This window comes from Trachurus trachurus (assembly GCF_905171665.1).
Source record: "Trachurus trachurus genome assembly, chromosome: 23".
NCBI classification, from domain to species: Eukaryota; Metazoa; Chordata; class Actinopteri; order Carangiformes; family Carangidae; genus Trachurus; species Trachurus trachurus.
In genome coordinates this window covers 16,998,839-17,018,480 of record NC_139912.1, presented here as the reverse complement: position 1 = coordinate 17,018,480, position 19,642 = coordinate 16,998,839, and the positions used below count along the sequence as shown (strand labels likewise).

Below are 19,642 nucleotides of genomic sequence, written 5' to 3'. Positions count from 1 at the left end.
TGTATGTGTGTGGTTTGTTGTGTATGTGTGTGAGCTTGTTCCCACACTGTTTAAATGAAGAATAATATCACTCACCATCTGTGTGTGGTTGGGGTAGAAGGTTTGTTCGTTCAGGGGGAATTTCTCAGCACCGTGGGAATGGTAGAGTTTAATCATCTGAGAAAACTGCAGGCAGAAACCAACAGACAGTCACAAGAGGTTACACAGAGATACACCTGTACTCACAGCATGTTTACAACCACACACACACACTGGAAGTCAACATCTGTCTGGGCACTTGGAAAATGTGGAGACAGTGTATTTGGGATGAGTTGCTTACATTAAATTATCATGTAAAGCTTTTTTGTTCATGTTTTCTGAGAATGTGGAAATATATTTTTTATTCTTCTGTTCATACTGATGACTGAATAAAAATACAATACAAAGCTCTGACTTGAAGAAGATTCTCACAAATAAAATCCAGATGTTATTCAATGTTGAGGTGTTGCGCTCCTGGCTTTGACTGTTGTTGCCAAACTGATAACGACACAGATCCAAAAAACACACATGGGATATCACCAGTGGAGCAAAAGTCAAAGTTTAAAGTCACAATTTCAATCAAAAAGAAAAAACTCTTTTCACATGTGGCCCAGAAAAAGGAGGGGGACCTTCCTCATCGTCACGTGGTTTCGTTTAGAGCAGAGACAGCTGTTAAAAATAACTCACCACCCAAGGCTTGCTGCAGAAGTTGTAGATGGAGAAGAGCGAGTTGATGCTGGCGACTCCGCCAAAGTGCAGTCCGATTATGAGGTTCCTGAAATCCTCACCGGGGATCATGCTGTAGGCGTGCTGGCGAATCAGTACGAAGTCTGGTTTGAAGGACCTGCGGGAAGACGGACACAGTAAAGGTGGTTTAAAGCTACCTGGTCCGTTTGGCATTTTACCCAGGGAGCACCTGTGAATGCTGGTGCTCTACCCATGTCATCATAATAAAATCTGTCAGCTGGAGGATGTTATAGGTTCACTTATTCTCCAGACAAATGTGCTATGTGAAGATATATTGTAAATATACATTTAAAACATGAAAGACCTAAACATACATATTTGAATGGCCTAGACAAGTCAATAGATTTCATCAGGTTTTAGATTTCATTTTCATTGTATATCTACTGTATATAGAGATTTTGATATTTAGAAATAAAATATCAGTGCACATATTCTATTTCAGTATGTTAAAAATGTAAAGAATATGAATTATTCATTTTACATGCACAAATACAGGATTTTTGGATGATAAAAACTGTAAAGTGTTTTTATAGTTTATAAAGGCACAGAACCAATAAATAAAACACCATAAGCGATAGCGATAGCTGCTGAGCAAACAAACCTGAAGGGCTGTGTTGAAGCAGACTAAAAAAAACACATTTCATCAAATATTTTTGATATAAATATAACGAGTACAGCTATAAAGAGCTAAAGTAACATGACTAAATGTGTTTGACAATCCAACACCAGACCAGCACACACAACCACACACGCACACACACACACACACACACACACACAGAGGAGGCGAAGGGTGGCAGGCTGCGGGTTGAAATTACAAGTGTTGCTCAAGTGTTGCTCATGTTAGACAGCAGAACCAGGACTGGCAGGGAGGCTGAGGACTGATCCGGTCTCGGCGACAGAACGACTACAGCTGTTCTTTCCTGCTGCTGCGCTCAGCCACAGAGGCAAAAGACCAAAGACTCTGCTATTTATACTGGACCGAGCTGTTTACTGTGGCTCCGGAACCAAACCAGAATCAATGGTTCATGCAGAAGTCCGTGATAAACACTGATTTGTCCAAATGTGCTTTTCCTAACCTAGTTAGAGAATGACATCTGCAGCAGACCGGACAATGATTTCCAAATCTGTCCGTCTTAGTTCAAAGCAAAATCATCTTGTGCTGAGATTTTTCTCTTTTTTCCCTCCATCATCCATTTCTTTTTCATCTCTTTCTTTTCACCATTGTGTTCCACCAGAACTGGTCTCAGCTTGGCAGTCTTCCTATTTAACACAATTACTATGTCATCTGGGAGTCTTCCAGAACCTCCCAATGCATCAATCCTTTGTTCTTGAGTTGAAGTTGACATTTGAGCAAAAATGGGTGAGATTCCTTGGAGGAGTTCTGGAGAAACTGCACTAGCAAGGCCAAACTGTTATGTGTGGTCACTGTGACCTTTGACTAAGTCTGACTTATTACTGTTCCCCAACTTGACAGAGAAACATTTACCATTTCAATGCCAACTCGGAGCCCCAGTCACCACAATTTTAAAATTATTTGTAAAGTAGATAATCGAAGTTCAGTGCTTGTTCACCATTTCTGACTGCTGAGTTTGTCAAACAACATCTTACATCTTTACATCTTGTCTTGTACACAATACAGCTGAACTTCTGTACTAAGAAACATACACCTTAGTGTGATTGCTTTGTTTCGATTAAACTGAGATGTGTCTGTATCTTCACTGGTGTCTAATCTATTCAGCAGGGGAGGAAACTGTCAGCCCTCGTTTTTATGGAGATCTGCTCACCACGACGATGTCAACTGTTGAACAGGGGAACACCTCCTTTATTGCTCCTTCATTAGCTCAGACAAGCCAGAGCAGGAGACGTTGTGCTCAGTGGGATGGGTTCCACCGGGCTCTGGTTAATGGAGGTAGTGCCCTACAGCAGCACATCATTACTGACTCCCATTAAGTGTGTTTTTCTGAGTCTTCACTCTGACTCTCTCTGCAGCACCAGGTCACCCTGTGGGTCCTTGATTACACATTTATGCTTTATGATCCAAATCGCCTGCATGGGCTCTATAGACATAGCTTCACGGGCAATATGCTAATGCACCCTTTCAGTGGGTCATCAGTGGTGCAATAAAGGTTGATAACAGGAAGTCAACGTGGAGTCACGAGCCCGCTAATAACACATGAATAATAAATTAAGCGTGAAAAGGACCAAAGTGCTGGAAGGAATCCAGAGCAGAATTTGAAATCCCCCTCCTCACCTACAAAGCCGTCAGTGATCAGACACCACAGCATGTTAGCCAGCTCATCTCAGCAGGTTCAATCTAGGCTCTTCATGTTACAGTATGTTCATCTGCAAAACACAACAAGCTAAATCATCTATCTCATAATTGTTACGCAATCATGAACACACCACAGGCCTGACGGATCAACAAGACCAATGTGCAGCAGAGTCCCACAGTGCTAACAGAATGTTTTCATCAGCATTCCTGGAGCAGGGAACTATTCAAACCCGAGACAATGCTGCCATTTGGTTTTAGGATTCATATCATAGAGAATCTTTGACCTTCTAATAAGCTACACAGGGATGTCTGAAATCTGGGCATTAGTCTTCATAAAGACCCTGCGCCCGGCCGGCTCAAAAGCAGGTAAGAGCCTTATTGTCCTCCATCAGTCTGTCTCTCACTGATAGGGATAATCAGGGCACAGCTCTGCAGGAATGCCACAAATGTCAAACCATACATACCAAGGCTCAGCACAGCGCTCTACACAATGGTGTATTGTGCCAAACTGGCTCTTCGTCAGTGAAGGGAAATGCAAGTTTCAGGGAAAAATCTGTGCTGAGGACAGAACTCAACCAAGTAACAGAAAGTTGTTTTCTGGGCAACACAAACTGAACTCAGTCCTGACCTGAACCACAGTTTATTATTTTGAAAAGTGCACTTTTTACATTTGTTGTTTTTCATTAGACATTAACACATCTGTGTATTTATAGCTACAGGTGGGAGACAATTAGCTTAACATAGCAACACTATAAGCCTAACTGTGGCCAGAGTTTTAGCATTGCACTTACACCTCATAAGCTCATGATTTAGCTGGCCAGTTGATATTTTTTACAATAAGACATCAAATTATCACAATGGCACTGATGGCTGTTGTTTTTTTCATATAAGTAGCCTACATTCTTTATCAATTGTCATCTTTGTTCTATGTTGTTTTGGATGATGGAGATAATAATGTGCATGATACCAGATATGATACCCGAGTTTCCGACCTGTAATTTCCGAGTTCGATGCCGTTCAATTTGTTTTTGACAACTCGGAGCTTGTTTTTTTCTGACTTCCGAGTTGTCTTGAACGCAGCATTACTCTAACACAACATAATGTTCAGACATGAGCTCTGGGCGTCACTGTAAGTGACGAAGTCCTGCTCATGAAAACCTGGTATGTTGAATGATAATATCACAAAACCACTAAGCGTCCCAAACTCCACATTCAGGATTTGCTTGTTACCCAGTTGTTTTCTGTGCAGCTCCATGTTTTATATATTTTGCTGCCTTGTACTTTATGTAACATGGGTGTAGAAAAACGATTTATAAATAAAGATCATTATCATGTTATTATTTAGTTCTACCGACTCAGAGTAAATGCTTGTGAGACACTTTATCCAGCAGTGCGCACATAAGACTACTGTGTCCACAGAACCCTGCAGTACTCTGTGTTCTCGGTCTACAGTGCCTCCATGGAGCCTAGCATCACGTTGTGGTCCCCTTGCCTGGATCTAGGACTCCTTGTGGTTGCATCTGTGTCCCGGCCCAGTGGCACCTGGCATGGGCTCAGGTCCTGGGCGGCATTCCCGGTCTGGATCGCAAACTCATCTGCAGGGCTCATCTCCCGAGTTCAGTGAGCAGCAGAGGTCACACAGAAAACAGAGAGCATGTGCCAACAACTGAAATAACACTGGGCTGTGTGTGGATGTGTTACTTCTGGAGCCAAAAGAGCTGCATGGGGATGTAACTGCAGCACTTCTACAGCAGGACTAACCTTTACAACTAGTGTTTAGCAGCCTCACAGTGATTGTGTTGAGGATTTGAGGAGAGTCCCATGGGGAGGCAGATGTAATGAGGGACAGAGCTGCAAGAGCGATAGAGCACTAAACAACCTCTGGCAGGAGGGGAAATGAGTGTTGTCAGGAGTTTAAGTGAATTAGTGGGGCCATTTGTATTCATGGTTATATTACAGCAGCAGGGACGGAGGAGCTGTCTGTGAAGCAAACCACCCTCGGGCTCCTAAATCCAGGTTTGAATGCAGCACGTCTGAGAGCGGGATTTATTTGCCCGGTAATAAGATGAACCTGTCTGAGGTATGAGGTGGTGAGGCTGTTCAGTCAGACAGACCTCGGCTGATTAAAATGGGCCCTTGCAGGGGTCAGGGGAGGGCCAGCCGGGTCTGTTTTTGTGTGGTCTCTGAGTTAAATCATCACCTGAGGTAACCAGAGGAGGAGTCTTGTTGTGTGCTGGGAAGTACTTCGAAGAATGGTCTGTCGGGCTATGACCTAAAGCTTTCAGGACAGAAAAAAGAAGAAATCAGACTATGGATCTGTCCATAGTGTACTGTAATTGGCCAGTCCCAGAACTCTGATTTTCTGATGTGTTGAGTAAGTCACACAGGTCTATTTCTGTGCCTGTTAAAGAAAGTGGACAGGGGTGACAGAGTAACAGCTGCTCTAACTGACCTGTTTACAAGGCTCCACAGTTATGTGTAATTGGGGGTGTGCAACTTTGAGTACCAGTTGGGTGACAGTAGCCTATGCAGCGCACTCTGAGCTTGAAAACCAAACATAAGTGGCTTGAAAGAGAGTACGTCCATCTTTATTTCCTCTCTATGGTCATACCTCTAATTTCATGTGTCTCGTCTTCCTCTCTGTACATTTTGAAACAAAATCAATACTTCTTTTCCTCTACTGGGATTAGCATGCTGCTAACCAGCGATCCACAGTCCAGTTGGTTTGTCTTGACACTTTATAAAACTGACTCGCTATCCATGTTGACCAGCCTATAGCTATGTTATTTTAGGTACTTTAATAATGTGTCATGCCTTTGTGAACTGGCACATTAGCTTGTAAATAGCTTGCATATTGTTTGTAATTACAGCCTACAGACTTGAACTAGCATTGTCATAGTTTATAGTCATTAATCTCATCTGGCTGCCGTGCTGTACGGTAACAAGACATTTTCTGGAGGACCAGGATGATTGTGTATTATCGTTGGAGATTCTCCATAAAACACAAGAATAGACTAGGCTTATTGGTTTTTCACATATGCCTCCACTTCATTTAACAGGGAGTTGACATTTCCCATGAGGATTAATGGTAGAAAAAGGCTTACTCCTACTATCTCCACCACATAGCCTTTAGCCCCAGGTCTGCACCATGATAGCTATCTTAGTGTTTACATCACATTACATGTTACATGTTGAAGTCCATCACTTTCATATCATATATCACTTTTTGAACGCTCTTGAACATATATCTGGGTGTTTGTCTTGCCTTCATTTGCATTTAAAGGGACAGGCACTAAAACCAGCCGTTCTGAACAGGGCTGTTTTGATTGTATGAAAAGAGCTGTGATGTTTGATCCTTGGAGTATTTAGACTATTTTAATGTGTGGAAAAATTGGCATAATATGTCTCATTTAAAGCAAGGAGTTCCTCCCACATGCACATTATTATCTCCATCATCAGACAAAAAGCACACACCATGATGTAGATCTTTGATGGCCAAAACAAAACCTAATCGAGCCCAAGTCAAAAAGCCAAATCTGAAGAACGTTCATCATGGCAATTCTGTGATACTGTTTCCTCAAAAATGGGATGGATGGACAACCTGAAGACAATATGGCAGCTCTGCCTGAACTCTTCTGGCAGGTTGACAGTTTCGGGCTCAGATGAACCAGCTCCCAGCAGTAAAGTTAAACTCTACCTTCATCTAACTACCTCTAGTGAGCACAGCAGTAAAACAAGGTAACAAGGTGAGTAAGCAGTGCACCGATGGGAAACACTCCTACTGCACCACATTAATCATGATCAGTTTTAATTCAACACATCAGGAGGGCTGAGACACTGCTCTGTGACTTATCAGACTCTGGCTGCTGTGACCTGTCTTTCAGCCAGACCAGAGTTCCCACTCCAAGCTGAGCAGCTCGCTGGAGGTTTTGGCAGCAGAGAACAGAGCAGCTAAAGGGCTGACTACAGCAGAGAACCAGGGAACACCATGCCTTAACTACTGTACCTTGTGGCGTGTCACTCTGCTGTACTGTAGGACGACGTGCAACGTGGCACACGGTCAACCTACAGCAGCAACAGTAGGAGAAACACTGCAGTTTTACCTATTACATATTTTTCATCATGCTGTCATGTCAGTAGTTGTTTCGGCTCATTTGTTCATTAGGATGGATTCATAATACAGTAATAATAAGAAAAACATAAACAACCACCACATGTGATGGATCTGCTGTTTAATTATTACAGATACACTTGAGAACAATATTAAGGTTATGTATGCTCTGTAGCTACCTCTGTATAGTGATATTCATTGTTAATGAATGTCTGTTTGACCTCAATTTGACCTGAATGCAATATGTGCATCTTTTTGCATTTACAAGTGGACACACACACACACACACACACACACACACACACACACACACACACACACACACATGGACACACACCAGGGAGAAAGTAATTAGACCGAGTGCATTTAGTTTGTACATTGGAAATGAGTGTTGTGTCTGTGCTGATGTGCTACAACATTCTTCTGGCCCTGAATGAAACACGCTGAAATCAGAGCAATGATCAGCTTTGATCTTTGATGATCAGCTGGACAGATATTGATCAGGTTCTTGAGCCAGGTCTTACTGGAACCTCCAGAGTCTGCCCTCATTATGACTGATGGAAACTGGGGTTTGGAACGTACAGTTACAGAACCACTATGCTCTCATCCTCAACCAATCACATGACTTATTTGAAATCAAATCATAGTATTTGAAAGAATATTTGAAAGAATAGTAACATTATTTGGTAGGTTTTCAACTGTCTGACAGAATTTTACATCTTGGTCATTTTCAACTACATCTTATCACCAGACAGAGGATCAATCTTATCCCCACTGTGAGAGAAACAGGTCAATGATTTAATGAAAACACTGGCTGAGGCAGGAACATGATGTCATCTTTACCACCCAGATCAGCTGATCATGAGTGAGCAGAGCAGTGTATTTAATAAACACCCAGCTCCACATGACTGGCCAGGGCTGCTCACATAAAAAAAACATTTTACCGACTGGGCTGATAAATTAAAAGATAAAAATTGAAACAAAAAAAAAAGACTAGAGTCCTGGTTATCAAGGAAACAGAGTAGAGAGGATGGAGTATTTTTTTCTTAAGTTTTTCCCCGGCTATAATCACATTACAGCCTTGATTCCTCTGAGTGCAGCAGTGTTACACACACACAGTCATGCTCGGAAGAAAAGAAATGTGGTCTTTGTGCAGGCTCACTGAGGCAGATTGCAGATTGCGTGGGCAAATGCATCAAAGAACAGAAGCTCTCTCGGGCCTCCAGCAACTTACCTGACCACTTTAGTGCCGCTTTTGTTGACCTGCATGTCCACCATACAGCCCGAGGTGACGCAGGAGGCCAGGTTGATCTCTGAGAACTCCGCCTGGACAACAGAAGAAGCAAATGGCCCCACAGGTTAAACAATGCTTTTTACATAACTGCATCGTATCATGACATTTTTAGTTCCACTTCCTGACTCAGTCCTGGGATCTCTAGGGAGGGACTCAGGACTGTTCTGTAGTGGAGCTATTATGCAAAAAAACATGGACTTATATTTCAGATTTTGAATATCTGAAAGGAAAAGACAAGAGTCAGACAGACAAATTGACAGAGCAAGAAGCTAATTGAGTTATTCCCAGTCTCTGGACAGTCAGGGTCTTGTGAAAGGCCACAGCCTGGTTATCTAATGACTCAGTCAAACTCCCAGAAGTCCTTGTAAGGAGAGGAGACGAATCTTCTGGATCAACAAGGACCAGAGTGAGAAAAATTATATTTCGCCGACTCTTAATGACTGTCACTACACCCCAGAAGTCAGGCATCATCTTCTGTGTGCGTGTGCGTTGATTCAAAAAAATTGAGCTCACTAACTCCGAACTGTGCCCAGATCAAAACTAAAAACCAGAAGAGACAGAACCTTCTCTGTGATGGCCACAAAATTATGGAACAGCCTACCTCTGCAGATTAGGACTGCACAAACCCTTGAGCATTTTAAGTCTTTATTAAAAACACATCTCTTTTCCTTGGCATTTTAGTTTTATACTGTGTAGTCATTGTTTTATTACATGTTTTTACTGTACATCACTTGTATCCTATATGTTTTACTTGTGTGTTGTACAGCACTTTGGTCAACCTGGGTTGTTTTTTAAAGGTGCTATATAAATAAATATCTTGTTGTTGAACGCCAACATGACAGGTAAGGAGAGCGGATCCTCCAGCTGACCCTCTACTCATTCCAACACCTGCCAGTTTCCACAGCAGGTTGAGTCAATTGCTACAGTATCTATACCTTCTCACACTGTGATCATCATTGGAGACACTAAGCCCACTTCACCAGGCTTTGTATGGGCTTTCATCCTCATAAAATGGGAATATTGTCAGCAATATTCTTCACACATAGATTCCCCTTTCATGTGCTTCTGTAGCTCATGTACACTCTGTATGGGGGAGTGAGTCATTTTTGGAGAAAAAGCGACTCACAATATAAAGAAACTGTTTTCTTTTTTTTTGGCCAAGAGGGAGAAGAAGAAAAAAACATCCGCCTCTTTTATTTATTGTGTTGCACTCTCAGAGGAAGAGCAGGGGCGAGTAAATGCTGTAATCTTATTTAGTTACAACGAGGCGCAACTCAAATTCAATGCGCCTCAAGGATGTGCACTTGGCTCTCTTCCTTTTCTCAGCTCCTCTCCACTGATACCCGACTCTGAAAGAAACATCTGTGTGCTCAACAGCACATGCCGCGCCAAAGAGGGCTCGATGCATAAACACACCCAGACACACATGTACACACACACACACACACACACACACACTCACACATCACTGCATCTCCTCAACAAATCCCATCCCATACACAGAGGCCTACGTTGACTTTTGCTGCAGCTAGATAAAGACAGAGAGTGGGCACGGATTTCCTGCTCGTCTCTGATTGGCTGCTTCTGGGTAAGAGCAATGCTCTCAGCCACTGTCATTAGGCAGTAATGGATGAAGTGGCTGGACAGGAGGCTTTTCACAGTGCCATGGTTACCATCACGGTAACGCATTCAGACAGTTGTCTTGGAGCAACTCTTGCCTGGGAAAGGAAAACAGGAAGTGATACATGGAGGAACTGATTCTATATCTGTTGACCTGCATTCAGGCTGGTTGTTTTCAGCTGAGCAGTCCTACAAGCAGAGTTACAGTGGGTACAAACTCACTATAAAAACTTTATTTACAGTTGTTTTTTAATTTCTACCACAGCAGGGCAGCCATTTATCTATGTGAAAATGGCTGGTGAATTAACACTATCTCCTGTCAAGGTACCTGGAGGTACTGAGGACCTAAGCAGTGACATTTCAAGTATATTCCATTTTATTCCAATATGACACTGTACTGTCTGTTACTAATAAAATGGTCCAAGAGAACTTGATATTTACTCTAAAGAGAATATTAGGGAGACTTATCAAATGTGGAGTTAAACCAGTAAAATCAGTCACCTCAGCACCAGACTGAGACAGCATGAAAATAATACTCATTAAAACCGTGGCCTTTGTGATAATTTTAGTTGCACTAGTCAACAGAGGGCGCTGCTGGACTGTTTGTTACTGTTAACCTGTTCTCTTCTTCTGGAAATAAAAAGAACATGGCTGCTGCCAAATAAAGCTAGCCTCCTTCTCCTGCTTAAAGCAAAGCTTTACACATGGTGTAATTGAATACAAATGGAGTTTTGACAGTGAATTGACATGATTGCATCGCACCATGGCCATTGCTGCTTTAACTCTCCACTGTTAAGAATTTGAAAGAGGTGGACACAGCAGGACCACAACTTTTCCAACAATCCTATAAACACTAACCCTAACCCACTATTCCCTTTACCTCTCATATTCTGCAACAAAACTGTAAACACTGCATACTGTTTTGAGCAAGTTTGATTAACAGAACCTAAACTAGTTTAGGTAGGAGTTTAAAATCTACTTATTACTCGATACCACACCTACATATTGGACTATACACTTGACTGTTGTATTTTTGACACCCACACAGCTCTATCCTATCAAACCTCCATGTTCCATTGCAGCCCTGCAATAATACGGTTCAGTTGCTGTAGCTTTCTCACCTGTCATCAGCACCCTTAACTCCTGATTCTCATACCCATCATGCACCAAGGAGGCTGAACAACATGCAGTCTTGCTTGTCCTAAATGCCCACACAACCCCACCCCCCCAGTCCACCTCAACTTCACCCTGTGTATTATTCCACAAGGACATGCCTTTATTCTTTCACCCATCATCCCCTTCTTCTTTCACCCACTCTCTCTTAGATTCTTGCCAAGTGGAACAGGATCTCCATCTTTCATGAGGACCAACTGACATCCATTTGTACACTGATGCTGCCCCTTCTGTTGTTCTGCGGGTTTCTATAATGGGAAATGGTTCACAGAAGAATGGCCCCAAGAGCTTGTTGAAAAGTGTCAGATCTCCTCTTCCACGCTCTTTTAAATCTACCCCGTAATAGCCACTGCTAATTCTGAGTCTGACGCTACAAATAGTTCTATGATCTTCATCAACTCAGATGTTATTTCAAGTTGAAATAATCGACAGAGGATTCTCCAACTCCCCATCCATCATGCTGTTCATGCACTACCTAATCTGCTCATTTTCCAGGTCACTCCAATGCCATTTGTGACTCTCTCTCCCAGTTTTCAGAAATTCAGAAGCTCAGATCCAGAGGCCCTGCATAGTAACTGTCCATTACAAGTTCCTCTGTCTGTCATATCTCCTCTGTATTACTCAAGACATTCATCCAGACTCTAAGCTGCTGGGATGGTTCTCCACAGCATTCATTCAAATCATGGGCCATTCATCCTACTAATCATATCTCATATGTTCAAGATCTCAAAGATCTCAGAGCAGCAAACAAACACATCATCATCCTGCATTAATATCTTCAACAAGTCATTCAGTCATAACCTGCTGTTGCACATATCTTAAGTATGAGAGGTGTGGATAATGAGATGGATCTGAATATTCTTCAATATTCTTGTCATTATATGGAGACAGACCATCTTTTATGCAATGCTCTTCGTTGATGCAGTGTCTGCTCCACAGCCTCCTCTCCTCAGATGGAGCCATTTCAAAGTATTGATACTGTCGACCTTGTTTCATTGGAACAGCTGTTTGTTTGTCTGGTGGTCTATCTAGTTAGCTGTGAAAGGGCCGGGCCTTTTTTTAGTAGTACAAACTGCACATTGGACTTAAAGCAGAAGTAAGTGGTCCGGTCGTTTTCGCTAATGCTGCGTTCCAGGCAGGCTTTTGAAATCGTAAATTACAGCTTCAAGTCACAACTTACGACTTTGTAGCGTTCCAGGCAACCCACTCGTGTTTTTCCGACCTGTTTTACCGGTGAAAGTCACTATAACGGCCACTCGTAACTTCCGACCGGTGAACTCGTACCAGATCGAACTGGTACGACTTCACGGTCGGAAAAATACGAGTTTCCTTGAACGCACCATAACAGTCCTCGTCCCTACGTCGCCACATTCACGGCGTTCCTTGGCTGCACACACAGCCCTGCATGCCGTTCTCTCTCCTCATTGGATAAAAACTGTAGGATACGATAAATGTTTTCTCCTCGGCTCAGAGCAGAGCAGAGGGACTGACAGACCCGTGTTTCAGACCAAACACTCTATGTAAGTGATTGCTGTTGGAAGATACAACTATTTAAGACTTATATTAACACAAATATATCACTTACTTCTGCTTTAAGGCTGACCTCCAGCCAACTCCTCTCTCCCCCCTTGATGTACTATTTCAGTCAGATAAACTGTTGATTGTTAATCCGAAACTACGTGAATTTGTTTTTACTGTTCTATTAGATTAGATGTTTTTAATCAGAGAGTGTGTGTAGTGTGTGTGTGTGTGTGTGTGTGTGTGTGTGTGTGTGTGTGTGTGTGTGTGTGTGTGTGTGTGTGTGTGTGTGTGTGTGTGTGTGTCAGCGCTGCAAGACCCCAGGCTCACACCAGTACATGAGCAGGACGCAGAGAGGAGACCTGATACTGAACCATGTTCTTGAATCATTAGAAACTTCACTCAGTATTTTCAAGATTTCTTTTGACATTATTGTGTTCATGTAAAAAATATTTGGAAATGCACCAAGAATAAAGACTACAACCTTATAGGCACCTTAAAACCACACTACATATACATATGTGCCCAGCTGGCTACTATTTTCACCCAACTGGATATTGTATGCACTAGTGGAAAACACCGCCAGTAGTTTTAAAAATAAATGAGTTCACATTACAATGTTGCTTGAGGAATGAGCTCTGAGATGCAACATTCACACACACACATACACATGCAGGCTGACTCATTAAGTTCCAGCTCTGTAGGGGAGCTGTGCTCAGCAGCTGTTTTCTGATGAAGCTGCTGTACAACACAGAAGCTGCAAGCAGTTCCAGAGGACAGAAAAGCATTGTTGGATTGTTGCCTTTTAAACTCACCATGCGCTCTTAAAACTGCTTTGATACAACAAAGATGCAAGCTACCATTTGTGAGTTGTAAGCAATCCCCAGGCCTGGGGCGGTCAGTGGTCAGATTAGTGGACAGACAGACAGTGGATGAACTGGGAAAAATGCACAGCCACACAATCTTTTGAAATTTCATAGAAATATGTGTATGAGCTTTAGGAGTCTCTTGCAATTATGCAGAAAATAACCCAAGGCAGCCTATAGGAAGAGGAGGGGTCAATATATGTGAATGGTGAGTTGAACTGTCATTTGAGGAGCAATATATGAAATCAATTGACCTGTTGACTGAGTTGTAAGAAACAACAACAATTAAAGTGTCATGTCATACATAAGAGATAAAAACAACTGATCTAATATCTAATAGAAATGTTATGTTATAGAAATGTTACTGTAGTCATTGTCTATATCCTATGCATATGTTAAAAAGATTCAATATTGTCAATAAAGTATATTTGATAATGGTGATTATGGGGGGAAAAAGCTGACAAAGAGGCAAAATAAGAAATCTCATATTCCCATAACTATCTATGCACATCTTAGCCATAATTAACCCCACTAAACGTTTTTCTTTTTTCTTTTTTCCCCCACAAATACTATTCTATTCCCATCAACATTGATCTTGTTCCACGGATTGTTCATTTTATTTCATGGTCCCAAGTGACAGAGCAAACAGTACGAGCTGCTGATAGAACTGTTGTAGCCCAGAGCAGGCCCCTCATTGTGTGGTTTCCTTTCACCTAAAATAGATGCTGATAATTTCTGCGATACAAAGGTTCTTTTATTTCTTCACCTCTTTATTTTCAATGAAAAAAACCTTGACTGACGCAAACCTGGCTGAAATAAAAATACTTTGAATGGAAAATGTCACATCAGCCCCATATCTTGATGCATGTGCCAGTAATTGTCTTTGCGAAATGGTTTTAGTGACAAGTCAGAGTTATATGAGGTAAAGCTATTGAGACCAGTCTAGAGCAATTTGGTTCAGCACATGGGGAACATACAGTACAGTAGTTGCAGGGTTTGAGTAATTCCTGATAAGCTTAAGCTGAATCACATATTGATGCAATTGAAAGAGTGAAGTACAGTGGGCCATTCATATGCACCACAGAGAGGTATTTGCTCTTAATCACTCCCACCTTGTACAATTGTGAAATAATCCACTGGGGCATTAAACGTTAAAATCTAAGACAGATGCTGAATGTAAAAGGGCAACAGACGGCATGAAGGCAGCTGGATCTGCAGAAAGAAGCTTGGGTACGGTACGGGTAACATACAGCCAACTGCCTGTGAGCTGCCATGACTGCAGCAGAAAGGACTGTGGGCAGCGCTGAGGTCATGCGCCTGGTCAGCAGATGTTGCGTTGCACGACCCAAACAACACTCTGAGCTGCAACAATGAAGACGATCCCCTCATCCTTTCACAAATAACACATTTTAATATTTAATTTGCTATATTTAATCTATCCAGTTGTGTAAAGCGTTCACGATGGTGGGTGGATGGTGGGTTGTAGTAAACAGGCAGATTGCCAGGCAGGCTGTTGTCAGGGATGTGTACAGTTTTACAGTAGACTGTCATTATTTATCTGCAGGTGATTAGATTCAAGGGAAAGGCCGTTAGCTTGGCACTGCCGCTGTACACATCGAGATACTTCAAAGGCAGAAAAAAGGCACTGTCAGTTATCCCCACAGATCTGGGTCTCTAGAACACACCATTTGTGTGGATACACAGACCAAATATCTGGGTGTGAGTATGAAGTATGTCAGTAATGGGAATGACAGCGTTATAAAATAACAGTGTTACTAACGGCATACTTTTTTCAGTAACGAGTAATCCAAAAAATTACTGTTTCCCCCGTTATAACGTTGTTACCGTAAGTGACAATAAAATGGCCAGTACTTGACTCACTGAGTGAGTTGGTTAGCTCCAGATAAACAGGAGGTTAGGATTATGGTTAGGGGATTAGTGGGGCAAGTCCAAGTAATTTGACATATTTGAGCATTTTATTAAAAAGTAACTTAATAGTTACTTCCTGGTAATTAGTTACTTTTATAATGTATGTAACGTGCCCAACACTTGTCAGAGGTTATGTGAGATGAACCTGCCTGAGGACGTCTGTGTGAAGACAATAACACAAAACTCCTGCACAGCGACAGATCAACACTCTTCAAGGACATGTTTGTTGGGAATCTAGCTCACATCACTAATATGTTTTTATTTATTGAAGTGTGATGGCTGCCACCTTCTACCAGGTTGCCAGGACAACCATATGTTAACCTCCTCAAAGAATGGCCAGGGAAAAAAGGCAGAGGTTTTACTGATCAGAGCAGTGGAGGAGAAAGAGGCCAGATGACCAGCAGCTGCATGGACCAGGTCCCACTGAACCTGATCAAGGCCACGTGTCAGCAGATCAACAGAAACAGGTTAAAAACATGAGATTGTGTTAAAAGAAGTATCCCAGAGTGCCCTCTGGTGTCCCTGAAAAAGGAAGCTGGCCTGACGTCGTCTCAGTTGATCACTTGAATGAAAGCATTGGCTGCTTAGCGGATATCTTCTGATATGTAGTGTGTTTTCCCATTTAATGTCTCAGCAAGGTTGGCTTTGCTTTGGCATTCTATCCAAAACTGCTACTGAGCTGCAATCTGTTTGGGTGAGCTCCCAATCAGTCTGCCAACTGCCGTTAAACAACCTCAAAAGAAGAAATTGGTTGCCTAACCCTTAGAGAAAATGACACCCAAAAATTGCCAAAAAAAAACTATTTCATTACTTCTGCAACAGTTCGTAAAGTTGTAGGTAAGGCACAGCCATGTGGGCCACCTTAGTAAAGGTTAACTGCCTGCTAGACCATATGGTTTAGCACATTTTTGGTCACTATATCTCAATGAGAGGAGTGCCTAACTTACAGTAACTCAACCTGGTTGAGCCATCTCTACCACTTGGCTGAGGTACGTTATGCTGAGAAACATCCCCTAGAGGGCACTGTGTCTTCAGATAGTATTCTTCTTCATCCCCCATCCAACCAGGAAGTCAGAAACACGAAAATCATCCACACTACGTAATTATCATTTTTGTCAAATAAATTAATCATTAACACTATACCACATGTTGTATCATATTATGATGTGTTACTGTATGTGGCTTGCAAATACATATGTTATCAAAGTAAAAAAAAAAAAAAGCAAAGTGGGCACACATTGATTGTATTGACCCCAACTTTGCATCTATTATTTTCCAACTCTCAGAAATGAAACACATTTGAAACCTTTACTGCACCAGAGCCAAATCACAAATCTTAAACCTTTACCAAGAGACTAAACAAGTTAGCAAACACATCAACTGCTAAAAACATGAGAATGTTGAAAAAACTGCTCAACACTATTTCTATCACTTTTTCTTTTTTTCCCCTCAGTGTTTATCGTATTTTTGGATTCATAAACGTGCTGACACATGAGAACTGACCTGATGGAACTGGACATTAAATCCCATCAATCAAATCCTAATTACAAACCAGACTATGAGGACTGTGAGGGTTGTGCTGCATGGCAATTTGGTAACATCAAGGACTAGGCTACCACTGACCATATTCATCATCAACTGTGTTTTTATGAGTCACACAGGAGCACGCCGCTGCCGGCACTCCCACCGTCTTCTGGTTCGTGCTACTTAGTTTTAAAGCAGAGTTACCAGGTGAACACAGGAGCTCAGGCATCTGCCAAACGTTACTTCAAAGTGGGTCATGTAAATGAGAGGGGATGATTTACAACAATGGGCACACATTTACAGAGCAGCGGTGTCTGGGGATGGCTGAGGTGGCAGGGCAGTCTTAATGAGACATTACCTCTGAAAATCAAAGCTTCTCTCTCTCTCCCTCACTCTCTCTCTCAGATTGGCATCAGGCCTCCTCAGTGCAGCATCACACGCTGGCTTGAGTCTGTGCTCCACTCTACAGATGGTACCTTATATGGCAGCGAGTACTGCAGAGAAGAGTTATGTTGTTTCAGGGCTTATGAGCAGAGCTGATACAGCATGTAGATGACAGATGACAGCCAGCATATGTTGGCCAAGTCCAATGTCCATGCAAACAAGATGGAAATCTTGACTTTGGGGGCTGCTCTGAACTGAAATCATAAAGACATTAATAACAAGTATTGAAGGGAGGAGGTAGACAGTGCAGTGGCCGTCTCTGCTTTTTATTGCTGATCCTCAACACAGGTTCATCTCAGCATGTCGTTAACTTTTCACACAGAGATCCGGTTTCGAGCGTCTTAAAGATCCCAGCGAGGTGCACGGAGTCTGGCTGCTGAGGGTAATTAGCAACTGTTGTAGTCAGTGTGAGGGCTTGTGGGAAAGAGTGGCGGATCCAACCAGATCTAAGTAGGTCAGTGGGACCTATAGCTGAGCTTTGGAGGACTCATACAGAGGCCCTTGCTCTCAACTCGAGGGGCCTTTTTACTTCTGCCAGATTTTAATGGGGTTCAATAGCTGTCACACCACAAATGAACAAAAAAAAAACTTTTAGAGTGGATTTTAAGAAAAACCCTGACTCACTCCAGCCCCACCCCCTCCCTGAATGAAGATGTGACCACAACAGTAAAGAGTTGGGCAAACAAGCTGTAAAATCACCGCGCCAAGTCTTTGTGGTCCCTTTTTCCTTCTCTCCAAAGCTAGCCTATAAAACCCACTCCTCCATTTTCAAAGACAGCTAAAGTCTCAACAATGGATTACAGATGTGAACACAGCAGTTATCTGAGGTAAATAAAATGTTATCTACACTCTATAAATACTGCATGTCTAGTCTATATATTATAATTCTGGCACAATTGCCAGATTTAAGACCTCAACATTGAAGGAAACGTTCATCTGATGATGAGATTGATATCACTCTCTGGTATGGAGCTGGAGCCAGGTGGAGATTAGTTTAGGCTATTAGCACTGAGACTGGATGTAAAGTGAAACAACTAGCCAGTTCTGCTACAAAAACATGTCCAAAGGTGCTGTCGGTTGGTTACCTCTGAGCTGCACTCAATTAAATTATTAATAGTAAAGATGCAGAGACAGAAAACATGGAAACAGTTCAAATCACATCACCAATTGGACCTTTACTGGTCACCTGATGCTGCCATCGAGCGTTTCTGTTTCTCCTTGTTTTCAACACCTTTTTCTTGTCAGGCTAATCATGTATCTTATCCAATTGTCCATTTGTCTTGATCTTGGTTTTGGACTGTTGTATGATACTGAGTTTTGGAAATCCCTATGATTTTGATGCTGCTGGTGGATTATACTCTTTGTGTTTGTTGATCTAAGCCCTAATTTTTGACCTTTTTTTGCGGATCGGAATTGTCCTTGTTTTATTTTTGAACCTTTTGGACTAAGTTAATCATGAAGTTCTTTTGTCAATTCTTTCCATGTGCTTTTGTTGTATGGTGCCTCATTTAGAATAAACCTAGGAAACACCACCTTTTGTTTGCTCTGCACTTGAGTCAGCCTCAGTCCCTGGTAGCTCGAGGGTTTGTCAGGTTCAAGACCTGAAACTTGACGGCCAAATGCACCACACTCACTGATGTATTTGGTGCAGGGCTGAGGATTATTTGGAAGGGGAGTGAAAGGGACAGACGCTTGAGCTCCTCTCTCGGTTTATTTACAACAGCATGTAGATGCTGTCCCACTGATTCTGTCCGACCCATTTTGTCCAACTGATTGTGTGGCTGGTCTGGGCCAAAAATGCCAGGGCTGATTTTATATATCTTCCAGTCCACCCTTGAAGGCTGTGGCGGTGCCAAGACTCCTCCCAGTGGTCTTGTTTTTAATAATGTAATATGACAGAGTATAGGAGTGATAACAAACTCAAAAAATGTATCCCATTAAAGAAGAGAATGCTCTCAGCAGAGGAAACAGCAGTTACTCTATTATATTGGACACCTTATTGCACATTATTACTTTATTATATCATTTCCCAATAAGAAATAATATATTACAAATGTTCTGTTTGACAAACGCCTGTGCTGGCTACTGTTGTGTAGTTCATCAGAAATATTAAAATACTGTCT

General features: G+C 42.1%; 1 protein-coding gene across 3 annotated transcripts in view; it reads right to left on the bottom strand.

Annotated features, from left to right (window-relative positions):
• syn3 (synapsin III) overlaps positions 1-19,642 on the bottom strand; it is a gene marked incomplete at both ends in the record, with an annotated part of 86,402 nt that overhangs the window by 53,612 nt on the left and 13,148 nt on the right. For all 3 annotated transcript variants that reach the window (XM_083999741.1, XM_083999743.1, XM_083999742.1), the window contains 3 exons: positions 76-165; positions 706-862; positions 8,386-8,477. In XM_083999741.1, the coding sequence (XP_083855867.1) occupies positions 76-165; positions 706-862; positions 8,386-8,477 (339 nt within the window). The remainder of the gene's footprint in view (positions 1-75; positions 166-705; positions 863-8,385; positions 8,478-19,642) is intronic.